Source organism: Bubalus bubalis, chromosome 15 (genome assembly GCF_019923935.1).
Source record: "Bubalus bubalis isolate 160015118507 breed Murrah chromosome 15, NDDB_SH_1, whole genome shotgun sequence".
NCBI classification, from domain to species: domain Eukaryota; kingdom Metazoa; phylum Chordata; class Mammalia; order Artiodactyla; family Bovidae; genus Bubalus; species Bubalus bubalis.
Genome location: NC_059171.1, coordinates 20,834,566 through 20,851,442, shown reverse-complemented (window position 1 = coordinate 20,851,442; position 16,877 = coordinate 20,834,566). Strand labels below are relative to the sequence as shown.

The 16,877-nt window shown below is 37.6% G+C and overlaps 1 protein-coding gene across 3 annotated transcripts in view; it reads right to left on the bottom strand.

The window, feature by feature from the left end:
- Positions 1-16,877, bottom strand: part of ATP6V1C1 (ATPase H+ transporting V1 subunit C1) — an 86,035-nt gene that overhangs the window by 59,369 nt on the left and 9,789 nt on the right. For all 3 annotated transcript variants that reach the window (XM_025265105.3, XM_006041428.4, XM_006041427.4), the window contains 4 exons: positions 11,070-11,236; positions 9,797-9,864; positions 3,447-3,532; positions 659-753 (listed from right to left, as the gene is read on the bottom strand). In XM_025265105.3, the coding sequence (XP_025120890.1) occupies positions 659-753; positions 3,447-3,532; positions 9,797-9,864; positions 11,070-11,201 (381 nt within the window). In that variant the 5' untranslated portion in view covers positions 11,202-11,236. The remainder of the gene's footprint in view (positions 1-658; positions 754-3,446; positions 3,533-9,796; positions 9,865-11,069; positions 11,237-16,877) is intronic.

Genomic DNA, 16,877 nt, shown 5'->3' with positions numbered 1-16,877 from the left:
AGGTCACAGATATGTTGTCAAACAGTGAATAGGTCCTTGTCTATTGCCTCATTACAGTTTCAGTTTTACATTTTTCTCTCAAGCTCAAGGACTTTGCAACAGAAAAGGAACTCTTAGTTTAGTGAGTTCATGGATGGACTTTCAACACCTGCGGACTCGCTGAAACTGTTCATAAAATCACGCAGTATGAGAACACAGGCAATTTTTCTGGGTAGGGAATCCATATTGAACGTCAGAAGGCGTCAGAGAACCCAAGAAGTTTAATCTGAATCAGTACTGTACATAAACATACTCAAGTGACCATTATCATATATCTGAATGATTTGTAAATCTCTAATCAATTCCAATTTATAATTCTATGTGATCTCAGTTATGCTTAAAATTTATAATTTTAAAGTTACTTTTCTTAGTCAAACACTGTTGATGCAACCTTTAACTTAACCACTTGAAAAAACAAACCACACACATGGATACTGTGCATGGGAAAGTGTTATCCTTTTCCGACAACTTTCTTTTTTAAGTAAAGTTGCAGAATGTCACATATAATTAAGTTGCCTTGTCAAAACCTAAATTAGAGTACTTGATAGCTAAATACTTATAAAATAAATAGAATCACTGTAAATCAATGTGTCCTACCTGTGTCATTTTTTTATCTTACCTTGGCAATTATTTCAGAAATATTTTTCAGGGACTGCTTGATTGGATATTTAGCCATGTCCCACTGAAACCTTGTTATATAAGTAACCAAGTCAACTGAAATAAGGGAAGAAATTAATTACTGAGGAGAAGCAATAGAGTTTTTTATAGTTTGCTATACCGTAATGCCAAAATGGGCATTAAGAAAATCAGTAAAGATATCATCACTTGTGAAGGTTAAATAAATGTGGGACTGTATTAGGTAACATGGATTAATCAAAATTTTTACCTGTAATCTGACTGAATTCTCTTCTCCTTACTCAAAATTTAATATATATATTAAAATGCTCCTTCTAATTTGATGACTTAATAAATGAAATATGCACATACCCATGATACATGGGAAGGTGAGAGAGACACAGAGATTGAGAAACTACTGAAAAGTGTCTCCTCAATAAGAATTTGACAAAAGTATGTTATTTCTTTGCAACTTACCCAAACAAATTGAAAATGAACTTGTCTGTTAAAACCATGTGATGACTGTTTCTAGGAGTCTGTATTTCAGTAATATTCAAAACGTGGACCTTTTCACTTTCAAATGAAAAGAATAAAAAATGCAAAGCCAAAGAGAAACTCAACAACTAATTCCCTGGAAGTCTAGTAGTCAAGATGACTTTATCCCTCAAGCCTGATGGGATCAAGGTCAGGGAAATCAAATGTCAATTATAGTTAACTGGCGAAAGTAATTCATATCAAAATATCTTCTCTCAACTTCTTCCGACAGAATACCAGCAAGTCAGCAACATATCTGGTATTTTCAAAAGCAGTTTTGGATGCAATGTTCCCTAGATTGTCACCCTGCTATTCTACCAAGTAGACTGACTGCCCTACTTCATCAAGTACTTAGAGATCAGTGAAGGCATCTAAGTTAACACATCTAACTCCTGTCCTTCTGCCCCAGCCACACATTAACAGAAACAGTAAGCAGGTCAGGGTTGCTATTTTAACAGAGAGCAAAAATAAATTACTAATTATTTTAAATTGATTTAAGTACTTACTGAACTTCTACGATTTGCAACGGAAAGAAATGAAATTAGAGAAACACTGAATTTAAAATACAGTGACCACTGAGAGTTTAGCCAAACCTCCATACTACTGCCTCCACATCCATTTTACATGGTCAAGTAGCCAGCAGGAGCCTAGAAATCACACTAGATAATAGCCCTCCTGGCTAACAGCCCTAGATAACAAGCCTGCAATCACAAGTAAATGTAAGCTCAGTTCCTTATTCAATTTCCGACACCAACCTGTGATAAGCACTCTCCCCTGCTGCCCAGGGCCTCCCCTCCTAGTGGACCCTTTAGATAAGACCCCCTGGGGCAGGAAATGGCAGCTCACTCCAGCATTCTTGCCTGGAGACTCCCATGGACAGAGGAGCCTAGCAGACTGTAGTCCATGGGGTTGCAGAGTCAGACACGACTGAGCATACATAGGGCTCTTCAAGTTAATCAAAATTCCCCTTTTTAGTTTGAATTAACCAATCAGGACTTGGCTTGGGAATCCCAAATCACTCCACCCATGGACTCTAATAAAGGCATGTGCCCCAGGTCCTACTGTTCTTTCTGTCTGCACCCCGCCCTAACTTCCCTGCATTGCTCCCCTCCCTCCAGGACCTGTGAGTAATAAACTTCTCTATTTCTCTTTCCCCTGTGGTCATTCGTTGAACTGTGGCTCACCATCCTATGATAACCCAGGGCTCTACCTAACAAATGTTAATTTATCATAGTGACCTACCATAGTAGGCTATACAGGACAGAAAGAGAGGAAAGGACTGTTTCTTATTTTAATGACATATCAGTAAAGATCCAACCAGTCAATCCTAAAGGAAATCAGTACTGAATATTCACTGAAAGGACTGATGCTGAAGCTGAAACTCCAATACTTTGACCACCTGATGCGAAGAACTGACTCACTGAAAAAGACCCTGATGCTGGGAAAGATTGAAGCCGGGAGGAGAAGGGGATGACAGAGGATGAGATGGCTGGATGGCATCACCGACTCAATGGACATGAGTTTGAGTAAACTCAAAGTCAGTGATGGACAGGGAGTCCTGGCGTGCTGCAAGTCCATGGGGTCGCAAAGAGTTGGATATGACTGAGCGACTGAACTGAATTGAAAATGAAACACATGCTAAACTGATATTTCAGGAGAAAACAACAAGTGCAAGGACAAATGACAATGATGTGGTTGAAACCATCTTTATAAAGCTATTATCACACAGAACAAACTTTATGCAATTATTAGCTTCTAGCTACAGACAGGTCAGTAGTAGACTATTCTATAACTACTAAAGAAATGCCATATGAAATCTGAGGGGAAGAGGCATTACTCTGTAATAAGATTAATAATTTTCATTCTAAAGCTTCTGTAGTTGGACGCAATTAAATACAAAAAGCTAGAGAAAACTGCAAGTATTCACCTGGAACAATGCTGAGACACCTAACTCAGAAACACACTTTTAAGTGGAACTGACAGGTAGATCCTGGAAAGAACTAAGGTAAATCTTTATGATACTGCTATTAGAAGGATCCATATTAAAAAAAAAAAAAAAACTATACTATATATTATGTAGGACTGTCTTATGAGAGGTTGTGTTTCAGAGGACAGAATGTAACTGGCAGTATAACCAAATTGTTAATAATCATTCTATTTTAATGGCTTTCTACAGCATTTAATACCCTTATCTATCGATCTTTTTTATGTCTTTCACTTTATTGAAGTCAATATCAAAACATGAAACATTAGCTTACCTCCATTGGCCAACAGGTTCTCCTGAACTTTATCTTTACTGTCCTCCAATACGTCAGCCATATATTGAGCCACTTTCTTAACCACCCTTAGGAGAAAAAAAAAATCAGTGGTCACTTTCAGGAAACAACCTAAATTCCATGCTACACAATGAACATGTTACATGAACACATGAATTTGACTCTGTTTCCATTACACTATCTGTATAATAATGTTAAACAATGGGTCCTAACTTCTAAAATAATGTTAAGGACAAACTGAACCAAGATTTTATTCTATGTAAAACTCAACTCAATAACTGTAGTTTTAAGGAGACCACCTGCAATACGTTTATCAAGTTTGGAAAGAAAGTAGTGGAAAGTTGGCGAAGGTAAGCTGAAAGAGTGTGCAACAGACCGCACCCACCCTGCAAGAACACAGTGGGAAGCAGGAGCTTGCATTCATCAGATGCATACTTCCCCTTAGGACAAAAGGGATCCGACAGGCAACAGAACACAAGCAACAGTGCAGTCCTACATTATGTATTCATTACCTACTGACAAGCATCTACTATTTGAGATTTGTTTTGTTGTTGTTTAGTTGCTAAATCATGTTCGACTCTTTTGTGACCCCAAGGACTACAGGCCGCCAGGCTCCTCTGTCCATGGGACCTCCTGCTCAGTGCTAAAGAGGAAACAAACCATGGTGCCAAACTACTGAAGCACCTGTGTATCACCTTGTCAACCCCTTTACTTTATAAACACACCCAAGTATAAGGACAGGAAGTGATTTAGTTCCAAAAGTCACAAAACCAGTTCCTGGCAGAGCAGTGACAGAAACCTGTCATTCTGATTCTTGTGTTCTGTGTTCTTCACCCCCTCACCCCCCACCATTCCTTGTCCACCTATGGGCCATGGGTGGGATATATAAGTTCAGCTCAGTTCAGTCGCTCAGTCATGTCTGACTCTTTGCTACCCCATGAACCGCAGCACGCCAGGCCTCACTGTCCATCACCAACTCCCAGAGTCCAACCAAACCCATGTCCATTGAGTCGGTGATGCCATCCAACCATTTCATCCTCTGTCATCCCCTTCTCCTCCTGCCTCCAATCCCTCCCAGCATCAGGGTCTTTTCCAATGAGTCAGCTCTTCCCATCAACAACTGTGTATCCCAAGTATTGGAGTTTCAGCTTCAACATCAGTCCTTCCAATGAACACTCAGGACTGATCTTCTTTAGGATGGACTGGTTGGATCTCCTTGCAGTCCAAGGGACTCTCAAGTATTCTCCAACACCACAGTTCAAAAGCATTAATTCTTCAGCACTCAGCTTTCTTCACAGTCCAACTTTCACATCCATACATGACTACTGGAAAAACCACAGCCTTGACTAGACGGACCTTTGTTGACAAAGTAATGTCTCTGCTTTCTAATATGCTGTCTAGGTTGGTCGTAAAATCTGTGGTGAGTGCCAAATGAGATGATCAGGTTACAGACAGAGATGCAGAAAGGAAAAAGATTTCCAGTGACTGTAATCAAAAAAGCATAATGGATCAAGGGCAGGGCAGTGAAGGACAGGAATGGTTTTTTTTGAAAGGCTGATTAGGCATGAAGAATGTATATTCTTGCCACAGGGCATCGTATGAGTCAAGATCTGGAGAGAAAGAAAAGCAATGAATGAGGAGGGGTCCAGACAGTCTGGAGTGTCATGCTGGGGAGAGAGGGAGGTTGGGCTAGGAAGGCAGGCTGTGGTCAGACTGCATGGGGATCACCTCTGATGGCAGTCAGCAGGAAGTGGGGTAACACGGTCAGGACTTGGGACAATTTCTTGTATGACTTTTGTGTTTAATGGCAGGGAGTGTAAACTGGAAGACAAATTAAGAAACTCCTGCAACATGAACCAAGAAGGGCCAGGAAAAGGCAACAGAAGGACAAAATGTGAATGACAAACCTAAACTGAATGACCTCAATTCTAAGAAAGTGCAACAAATTCAGAAAAAAAATGATATAAACTGTAAGTCTTCAACATGCTTAAACCTGGGATCTGTACATACACTTGGCTGTATCTCCAAAATCCACCCATTCCTTCAAAGATGAACCATTATTCCCATATAACTTGAGGAGCATCTTGTAAACAGAACCATGTGCTATGAACATTCAAAAATGGGCATGATCACAACACTGCAAATCAACTATACTTAAAAAAAAGTGCAGGTTTACCACAGAAAATAGTTCAGACTGTAAAATTGCCTGATATCAAATTTATCAACTTAACATTACAGAACTGAAAATTCAAAATCTCCCTCTGCATCTCTACAAGAGTATCTATGACATATGGTCACCTTTAAAAAAAAAAAACAAAAAAAAAAACAGTTCTAACGGTTAGACCACTGAAGAAGTACAAACTATAATTTACTCCACCACAATGTTCAAACTTAAAAAACTGTAACACTATAAGCTAGCATCTGTCAATTCTACCAAAGTCTAAGAACCATATGATTTTTAAAATTCCTCAGATATTTCAGGGCGACTGAGAAGGACATGACTGCATAACAGTGCAAGATAACAACAGTACATAAGAACTGCATCTGTGCGACACTTACTTTCCTAAAAAATGTGCACCAATCTTATACTATATTCAAGATATCCTGCTGATGATTTAAAGAAAAATCTAGAAAGCTATCGAGGTGATGAATAAGGCTCCAAATAAGTGTTGATAATTATATTTTCAGGAGCCTCCCTTCCCAATGTCTTTCCTTGTCATGACTTAACATTGTAATGAGGTAGGTGGGGCAGCAGAAAAGACAATCACCTCAAGGTGGCAACCACAAAAAGTTTCCTCAAACTCTTTTATTAATTAAAAACTTACATTAAGAGACCAAGAGACAATTCTTACCATTGGTCAGTTTTTTGAGAGTATCATCAATAATTACTTTCACATTTGCTCTATACGGATGCAAGGAATTATTAACCCTTTAAAAGCAAATCTGTTACTCTTGCTTTCATCCTCTCTTTTCCATTTTTATTGCCTAATGCCTCTTCATACTTGAGGTTTTCATTATTTCTTGCCTAATTCGACTGTAAAGCTGGTTCTTAACTGGCCTTTCACCTCAGGAATACACCTTTGCATGTATACCTGCTAAGTTACTGCAATCGTGTCCAACTCTGTGCGACTCTATTGACCACAGCCTGCCAGGTTCCTCTGTCCATGGCGATTTTCCAGGTAAGAATACTGGAGTGGGTTGCCACACCCTCCTCCAGGGGATCTTTCCCACCCAGGGATCAAACTCGTGTCTCTTAGATCTCCTGCATTCACAGGTGTGTTCTTTACCACTAGTGCTACTTGGGAATCCTAGTACATCTTCAGGTCTATTTATTTCCTTAGCACACGTTGTTATGTGGAAAGATCTCTCTGAAACATCTCAGCCTCTATTACCAGAGCCAGTGCATCTGAGGTTCTATCAATTCAGAAAAGTCTAACAACACAGAAGGGAAGACCCTTCTGTACAGATTTGGAGAATAAGTTCCCCTCTATTCAAGCCTGTTCCTTTAAAGTGTCCATCAGATACACACTTCTTAGGATTCGCCAAAATTCTTTTTTTTTTTTTAACTAATTATACCTATTTACCTAAGCCCTAAGTATTAAAAGCTCTGTATCTCAAGACTCAAATGATTTGATTGTAGACTGATTCTGTCAATTAATCAAGATACAGAAAGTTATTAAGGATCCCATATCCACCTTCAGCTAAAATACACAGAAACTGAATTTCCTAAGTAACTAAACCTGTAATCTAGAAAAATCTTTCAATGTAACTGAATTTTGAACACAAAAGCATCACTAAATAAATCTTCCAATAAATGGCAGAACATCCCATGTTCACCAACCAAAGATTTAATATGCTAGGGTGGCAACACTCCTGAAAATATCTACAGATTCTACACAATCCCCACTGAAATTCCAGCTGACTTTTTGCAGAAATTTGACACAGTGTTCCCTAAAATTCAAATAGAAATGAAAGGAACCAGAATAACCAAAACAATCCTGAAAAGACTAAATAAACTTGGAGAATTCACACTTTCTGATTTTAAAACTAACTACAAAGCTACAGTAAAGAGGGCAATGTGGTACTGGCATAAGGACAGGAATATGGAACACAAAAGAGAGTTCAGAAATGTTAACAACTCTTACATTTATGTTCGACTGATTTTTGCAAGGGTGTCAGGATAATTCACTGCAGAGACAGAATAGTCTTTTCAACAAATGGCATTAGGACAACTGGATATTTAGTCAAAAGAATGAAGATGGACTTCTACCTCACACCATATACAATAAGTAACTCAAAATGAATTCAGTTCAGTTCAGTCGCTCAGTCGTGTCTGACTCTTTGTGACCCCATGAATTGCAGCACGCTAGGCCTCCCTGTCCATCACCAACTCCTGGAGTTCACTCAAACTCACGTCCATGGAGTCGGTGATACCATCCAGCCATCTCATCCTCTGTCGTCCCCTTCTCCTCCTGCCCACAATCCCTCCCAGCATCACAGTCTTTTCCAATGAGTCAGCTCTTCGCATGAGGTGGCCGAAGTACTGAAGTTACAGCTTTAGCATCATTCCTTCCAAAGAACACCCAGGACTGATCTCCTTTAGAATGGACTGGTTGGATCTCCATGCACTCCAAGGGACTCTCAAGAGTCTTCTCCAATACCACAGTTCAAAAGCATCAATTCTTTGGTGCTCAGCTTTCTTCACAGTCCAACTCTTACATCCATACATGATCTCTGGAAAAACCATAGCCTTGACTAGAAGGACCTTTGTTGGCAAAGTAATGTCTCTGCTTTTGAATCTGCTGTCTAGGATGGTCATAACTTTCCTTCCAAGGAGTAAGCGTCTTTTAATTTCATGGCTGCAGTCACCATCTGCAGTGATTTTGGAGCCCCCAAAAATAAAGTCTGACACTGTTTCCACTGTTTCCCCATCTATTTCCCATTAAAACGACCTAAATATAACAGCTAAAACTAGAAATCTCTTAGAAGAAAATATAGACACAAAACTGTGATCTTGGATTAGGCAATGGTTTCTTAGATACAAGGACAAGAACACAAGCCACAAAAAAGATAAACTGGACAGCAAAATTAAGTATCTTGTGCCTCAAAGGACACCATCTAGAAAGTGAAGAAAAAACCAGAGAATAGGAGAAAATATCTGCAAGTCCTATCTGATAAGAGAGTTGTATCCAGACTATATAAAAAACTCTTACAAGTCAATAATCAAAAGAATGATAAGTCAATTAAAAAACAGGTGAAGGATCCAAACGGACATTTCTCCAAAGAAACATAAATGGCCAACAAACAAATGGAAAGATGCTTAACACATTATTAGCCATTAGGGAAATGCAAATCAAAAACACAGTGAAATACTCTTTAATATCCATTAGGATTGCTATAATCAAAAAGATGGATCGTAATGAGTGTCTCATCAAGAATGTGGAGAAATCACAAGCTTCATACACTGCTGGTGAGACTGTACCATAGTGCAGCCAACTCTGAAAAACAATTAGACAGGTCCTCAAAATGTTGAAAATACAGTTACCGTATGCCCCAGCAATTCCACTCCTTGGTACACACCCAAAAGAAATGAAAACATATGAACATACAAATACTTACACACAAATATTCATAGCAGCATTTATTCATATTAGCCAAAATGTGGAAACAACCTTAATGTCCATCAACTGATGAATGGATTAATAAAATACAGTCTATCTGCACAATGTAATATTATTTGGTAATAAAAAGAAATTAAATGTTGATACATGCTACAACATGGATGAACCTTGAAAACATTAAGCTAAGGCAAAGAAGGGCTTCCCTGGAAGCTCAGATGGTAAAGAATCTACCTGCAATGCAGGAGACCAAGGTTTGATCCCTGGGTTCGGAAGATCCCCTGGAGAAAGGAATGGCAACCCGCTCCAGTATTCTTGTCTGGGAAATCCCATGGAGAGAGGAGCCTGGCAGGCTATAGTCCATGGGGTTGCAGAAAGTCAGACACAACTGAGTGACTAACACTATAAGGCAAAGAAGCCAGTCACAAGAGACCACGTATTTTCCGATTCCATTTATACGAAATGTCCACAAAAAGCAAATCTATAGTATCAGAACGCAGATTAGTGGGTAGTGGGGGTAGGGGATAACTGCTAATGGGAACAGGATGTTTATGATAACAGAAGGGAGATGAAAAGGCACTAAAGTTGACTGATCTCTAAATTCATTCCAATAAGCAGAGTATGTATACATATAATTATAAACCCAATCCCAGGGAGGCTGATAATAGCCACTCTCATTCCGCTCTAGCCTGTTCATATAAATAAATACATTACCCTTCTACAAATGCATCCAGTTTAGCCAGTTCATCTGACAAACCAACCAAGACATCAAGTGTGCCAACCTAGAAGGGAAATACAACATTCTATTACTTAGATTTCTCCTTTTTAAAAAAAAAAACCAAGGTAATACAGCATCTTGATTTGAAAGGCCTGCAGATCCTAAGTTCTCCATATTTTATTTCATAATATGCAAGTGTGGTTAAAAAATGCAAGACATTTCAAAGCTATTTATATTGTACAAAATAATCCTCTAATTTATGAGGACCACCATTTAGATGTGAAGATTCCACAAGAGCAGGCCCGTGCCTCTACTTGTCCTGCCCAGTGGGAGGGTTCATTTGAAGTTGTGGTTTACATTAGCAGCTTTTAAACACGGATCCAGGGCTGTGCATCAGAGGGTCTTTAGTTCCATTTGGGTTTTTTGGTCCTTTTTTTTTAAGAAATCTTTATTATTACTACCCATGCCACAGGGCATGCAGGAACTTATTTCCCAGACCCCGGATTGATCTGTGTCCCCTGCAGTGGAAGCATGGAGTCCTAACCACTGGACCACCAGAGAATTCCCTGTAATTTAATTGGTACACAAAACCAAGTATGTATAAACAAGCGAGTTTTAGAAGAAATGTCCACAGTCTATAGGAGTGTATCAAAGGACTTTAAGTATTTCTTAAATGAGTGCTGTGTATAACTGTCGAATATCACGATCTTTTCATCCATTACAAAAGTTCAGTCAACTGATTACTGGCAGTCTGCTTCACTTACAGGCTGCTAGGTTACTGATGTTTAATAAACGTTAAATATAGATAAACTACATTAAATAACTAGATTTACCAAGAATAATTTAAAGAGATGCAATGGTAGAACAGTTACAATATCAGTGAGTATTACATGAATAACAGAAAAACATATTCACTGTGATATTTAAGAATACATATTACTAAGATTTCTCACTTCTAAAAATCTTCCCTGTGAAAGTAACACATCAAGTATTTTCATAAGATTTCTCATTAAAATTTAAATTATAATTTAAAAAAGCACAAAAGTTTAGGGGAAAATGTTACTTTGTTTTAGTAGTTTTCTTCAAAAAAATCTCAATTTCCTTGTTATCTAAAATCTGAAAATTAGAAAGAACAAGGTAAGTTGTAAATTATGCCAATCCATAGAATTTTCTCTCGAAAGAACCTGGGTATCTCATTTCAACCAAAAGGTAAGCAGAGACAGCTGTCCTTTCCCTCACAATGAACTATTCTGCACAGCGCAGGTTTACCTTTAAGTCAGGAATGTTGAACTTTGAAGAAACTGCAAGGTTATTGTTCTTTGTAGTTGCCGCATGCAATTTCTCCCATGTTTGCTGACATGTTTTCTCCCCAGGAGCCGATATAAGCCAGAACTCAGTCATGTTGTTTACCAGATGTATCTCCCAAAATTAAGACTCTGAAAGGTAAAACAAAACAAACTAAAAATACATTTACTACCACTTGTTTCTAAATTATTTCAGAGTGATAAGCACAGCCTATTGCAAAACTGATTCAACAGTGGTATACAATCCTAAACAAAGTCAAATTTACTTACCTGGATATAAGTCCATATAAATGGGAAACGGTCATTTATTTACGTACGATACTAGGAAAAAGTGATGATAAAGACCTAATACATGAAGTACACAATTTTCTAAAAATGACCCAACATCCTAAAATGGGAACTAGTCAAGAAGGGAGACTACTGAAAATGTCAGCCCCCAACAGTTTCAATCCCCCAAAGAAGTTGGAGAGTCACCAATTAATGGGTTTATCTTAAATTTTTAAAATAAAAAACCTAAATAGGAAGTGAAAAGCCATACATAACTCTGACCTTTGAAAAAGAACTGAATCAATGCACTTCAACAGTAGCCACCAAATAAATTTGCCACATCTGGTTTGGCAAATCCTACAAGGTCAGCCAAGTTCTAATCCCTACTCAAACTAATCTCAATCTCTAACATATACTTAATGGTCATCAACCACTTACAAATTTGCACACACAAAAAAATACTGCCAATCAGCCTTGTAAATCAGTCTTTTATTTAAAATATGCCTGGGAGGGGTGCATAACATACAACACTATTGAATCTGAGTAAGAGGCTGTGGCTCTTACTTTCCAGAGTTCCATTAAGCACACAACCCTCTTCCCCAACCTCTCTCCTCCCCTTTCCCCTCCTTCCTCTCTCTCTCTCTCTCTCTACACACACACACACACACACACACACACACACACACACACACACACACACAGATAAACAAAGCCCAAAGCCAAACTTGGGAATATAAGTAGGTAAGCACGAAAACACAAAATATAAAAGAACTCAATATAACAGTATCATTATTTCTACTTTAATATGCTTTCATTATAACCAACATAAACTTTCTACTACCACAACTTGTTTTTAAACCTTTCCTGAAATTTGGAGTCTTAGAAGATTAACTGTCTTACAAAGTTGTCCTGATAATAAATCAAATAATGAATGTGAAAGAACTCCGCAAATTTACATTTCCTTTAAAATGTAAAGCATGATAGTTAATTACAATGGACTTTCCTAATTATAGAAGCCCACTGTAATTAACCCTACCTAGTCAGTACACAATTGAAAGTGATCATAGATGTCATTCTACATACTTGTTTTTTCCTAACTTGCATTTCAAGAGCATCTACCATATACTAGGTACTGCTCTAAATGTCTTATACATTGTCATCTCAATTAATCTTCCTAACACCTCTATAAGATACATATGATCCTTTCCATTTACAGATTAAAAAACATTCTCAGAGAGATCAGACTGATAAAAATACAGATGCCAGTACTAAATCAATCTTTCAAGAATCCTACTCTAAGATGATTTTTCCAACATTACTGGGGGAAAAAAAAAAAGCTGCACTAAGAACTACACTTTCTCAAATGGCCAACAAACTAAACAGAGCTTCTGTAGTGATGGCAGGCCCAGACAAAGCCCTCAGCCTGGCCAGAAAAGCAGTCTTTGATGACATTTTTAAACCTCCTCTCCTCAAAAAATGGCAGGTGATGGAATCAATCATCAGTCCTCCTTATGACACTGTGAAATTATCTAAACTGCAGTTTCTTCAAAGATTCTAACAATATGAGCTATTACAGTAGATGTCACTATCATACCAGAGTTCTAGAAAATCTTTTTCAGCCAACAGGTTTTCAAAAGATTTCAAGAAATAAGAAAGAGGACCACATTTTCTCATTTATAAATAAATATCTGCCCGACTTACTGAGTTTTCACTAGAGTTGAATGAAATGTCATGTTATTTCTAAATAGAACTCGAGTCCCCTCTGGCCTTCAAAGGCTACTCCCAGTATCCCAAGTAGGAATTATCTTGTTTACTTACTATCTTATCAATGCCACTATAATGCAGTTATCACACTATCCTGCTTCATTTTTTTCATAACATTTTTTCCTCTCCACCTGACTGGGAAATCCTGAAGGACCAAAATCATATCTTCTTTCCTAATGCCCTGAAAGCCCAGCATATACAATTCCTGTCAACATCAGGGACTTTATAAATGCTTGTTTTATGATAAAATGAAATATACCAATGACTCCGATCAAAAAATTTGATTGGAGGAAAAAAAATAAAAGCCAAGAAAAATATTTAAATGTTTTTAAACTTTTTTTTTTTAACTTAGAGTCTTTCAGAAAACCACCTTAGAGTAACATAGACATTAAAAATTGATAAAGCTGCAAGTAACTAAGCCTTTGTCTTTTGTTATTTAAATGTGAATACAGAAATATAAAAAAGAGGCATTGAGAAAGAACCTCTAGGTACTTTAGGCAAAGCAATGGCCTCACTTCTTCTATCCTCTGGTCAAAGCGAACTAACTATACAAGAGGAACCTGATGGGAAAGACAAGCTACTGAAGTATCTAAGGATAAATAAAAGAACTGCTCATGAGAAAAGTATCAGTAAGTCTTCTGCAAAATCCCTGTTTTTAAACAAATTCTTTATTTTTTAAACAATGCCCACTGTTATCTGGTCACTTAGACAAGTCACATAAAAATTTTTCTCTTTGAAATTTAAGTACAATTTAAGCTCAGTTCCAACAAACTAATCTCTAGAGATGAACATGTGTGTGTGTGTGTGTGTGTGTGTGCGCGAGGGGGGGGAAGGGATGGTAAAAAAAAATGAAATTCATGTTACAAAACACATTTCTCTTTCTCTCTGAGCTGCACAGAAACAGAGTCAAACCTGTCCAAAAAGTCTGGGCACTTCTACCTCTGTTGACTGCTTCAACTCACTGGTTTTTATGCCTAATTATTTCCCTTTGTTTCATCTTGTATATGGAAGTCAGGCATTAACATAGGCAAATCACATGTTAAACAAAAGAGAAAATGATTTAAAAGGCATTCCTCAAAACTCAGATCAAGGTGTAAGTCCCTCTGTTATGTGTGTGTGTTCGGTTGCTCTCTGGTGGTCTTTTTTATACTCAAGGTGATTCCAGTTTAGATGCTGAACACTCCCGAACTGTTAGCTCCAGCCTAGGCTCCTCTGTGCATCCAGAGCTGTACCCAACAAGTCTCAACTACAAGACATTTTCACCTGAATATCTCAAAAAACAAAACCAAAAACACATTTCTAGTCAGACTCCTAATCCCTTCCCCCAAACCTGGTCCTACTTCTGTGTTCCCTTAGCACACCTAGTACCCTGCAACACTGGACAACCGTAATTGTCAAATGTCATCAAGATAGCAGCCAATACTTCTTGTGCACTTCCTACCTACCAGCACCAGTTAAAACAGTTTATATGGATTAGCTCATTTAGCATACTGGATGGACAGTACTTATAAAAGAAGAAACCAAGGCACAGAAAATGCCTCATAAATTATGATATATATTATAGTGCATCATGTCATATATCACACGAGTGTCATATATCACATTTATATGCTAAGCATGAATGTGTTATATGCTCTCATAGCACCTTTTCAGTATTTCCTTGAGAGATATTTTTATTGATATCTTTCTGCCAAATAAACTGCACATTAGAGGAGGTGGAAAGCATGATGTTTTTGCTATAAGTGTATTCTTAGTACCTGGCACAGAAGCTGGTATACAAAACCTCAAAAACTATGTGTTGAATATTTCTGAATGAATACCTAACAGTGAAGATGAAACAAGAGAATAAAGTACCTTGCTTATTAATTGGTTAGGTCCCCTTTACTTCCTTTACATTAAAAGAAAAATCATTCAGGATGGGGAGCACAGGTATACCTGTGGCAGATTCATTTCGATGTTTGGCAAAACTAATACAATAATTGTAAAGTTTAAAAATAAAATAAAATTTAAAAAAATAAAATTAAATTAAAAGAAAAAAAAAAGAAAAATCAATTTCACTGAAATATCATTTATATACAGTAAAATGTACCCACAAGAGCACAGTTAGGTGAGCTTTTGACAAACACATACACCTGTGTAACCACCACCAAAACCAAGGTTAAGAACATTTCTGTCTTCCCAAACCCTTCCCTCACATGTAGGGTCGGTCAGTCCCAACCCCACTGCAGACCTTGGGCAGATGCTAATCTGTTTTTTTGCCACACTCTAGGCTCATTGGGCCTGATCTAGAATTCCTGTGTAAATGAAGTCCACACTGCATTCTCTTTTGTATCTGGCTTCCTTTGCTCAGCATGGCTTTGATTGTCCATGTCCTGTGTAGCGATTCATTCTGTTTTACTTCTTAGTGTTCCGTTACATGAATGTACTATGGTTTGCAGTTCCATTCACCTATTGATAAGACATTTGGATTTTAACCAGTTTGGGGCCACTAACAACAAAGAACATTCCTTTTCAAAGCTTTTGTGAAAATACATATTCATTTATCTTGGATAAACATCTAGAAGTAGAATTTCTGAGTCAAATGACTAACCTATATTTAACTTTATAAGAAGTCATCAAACTTTCCCAAAGTAGATGAAGTATTTTGCATTCCATTAGCAAGATGCACAGTCCCAGTTGTCTCGCAGGTCCACTAACACTTAGTGCTATCAGCCTCCTCTGAGCTATTCCAGTGGGCTGTAGCTCTCACTTCCATGATGGCTACAGTTGGGGATCTTTTCACCTCATCAGCCAGTTGTATATCTTCTTTGTGAAGTTTCTATTCAAATATTGTGTCCATTTTTTTTTAATTGCATTGACCTTACTGAGTTAGTTTTTTGTATGATCTTGGTGCAATTTCTTTGAGATATGTGTGTGTATAAAACATGTATTCTGTGCCTTGCCTTTCCTTAATGGTGCTCTTGAGTAGAAGTTCTCAATTCTAATGTCCAGTTTATCAACTTTTTCTATGATTCGTTTACCCCAGGGTCACAAGGATTTATCCTGCTTGTAGTTCAGAGAGATTCCTGAACCTGTGTTTAGAGTTTTCAACAATTCAGGACAAAATTCATTTTCTTCAAAATTTGTTCCTACTTCTCTTTCCCTTTCCTGAGACAGATATGACATGTGTATTAAACCACCTGACACTGTCCCACAAGTCACTGAGCTTCCATTCTTTTTTTTTTCCAACTGTTTTTCTCTCTACACTTCAGTTTAGAAACTTTCTTGCTACATCTTCTCGTTGGTTAACTTTTTCTTTACAGTTATCTGCTATTTGTCTCAAGAAGTGAATTTTTCATGTTTTTCAGCCTTGTAAGTTCCGTCTTTTAAAACTTTCATTATTTTCATGTTTTCTATTAAATCCCTGAGCATATCTGTAATTCACAACATTAAACTGTTGATCACTTGATTTTGTGTCCTTTAAGAATGTTGTGTTTTAATATATGTAAACATATAGCAGATTCACTGCTATACAGCAGAAGCTAACACAACTGTAAAGCAACTCTACTCCAATAAAACCTATTTTTAAAAAATTTAAAAGAATGTTATGCTTTAAAACAGTATGAAAAGGCAAAATGATAGGATACTGAAAGAGGAACTCCCCAGGTCAGTAGGTGCCCAATATGCTCTGGAGATCAGTGGAGAAATAACTCCAGAAAGAATGAAGGGATGGAGCCAAAGCAAAAACAATACTCAGCTGTGG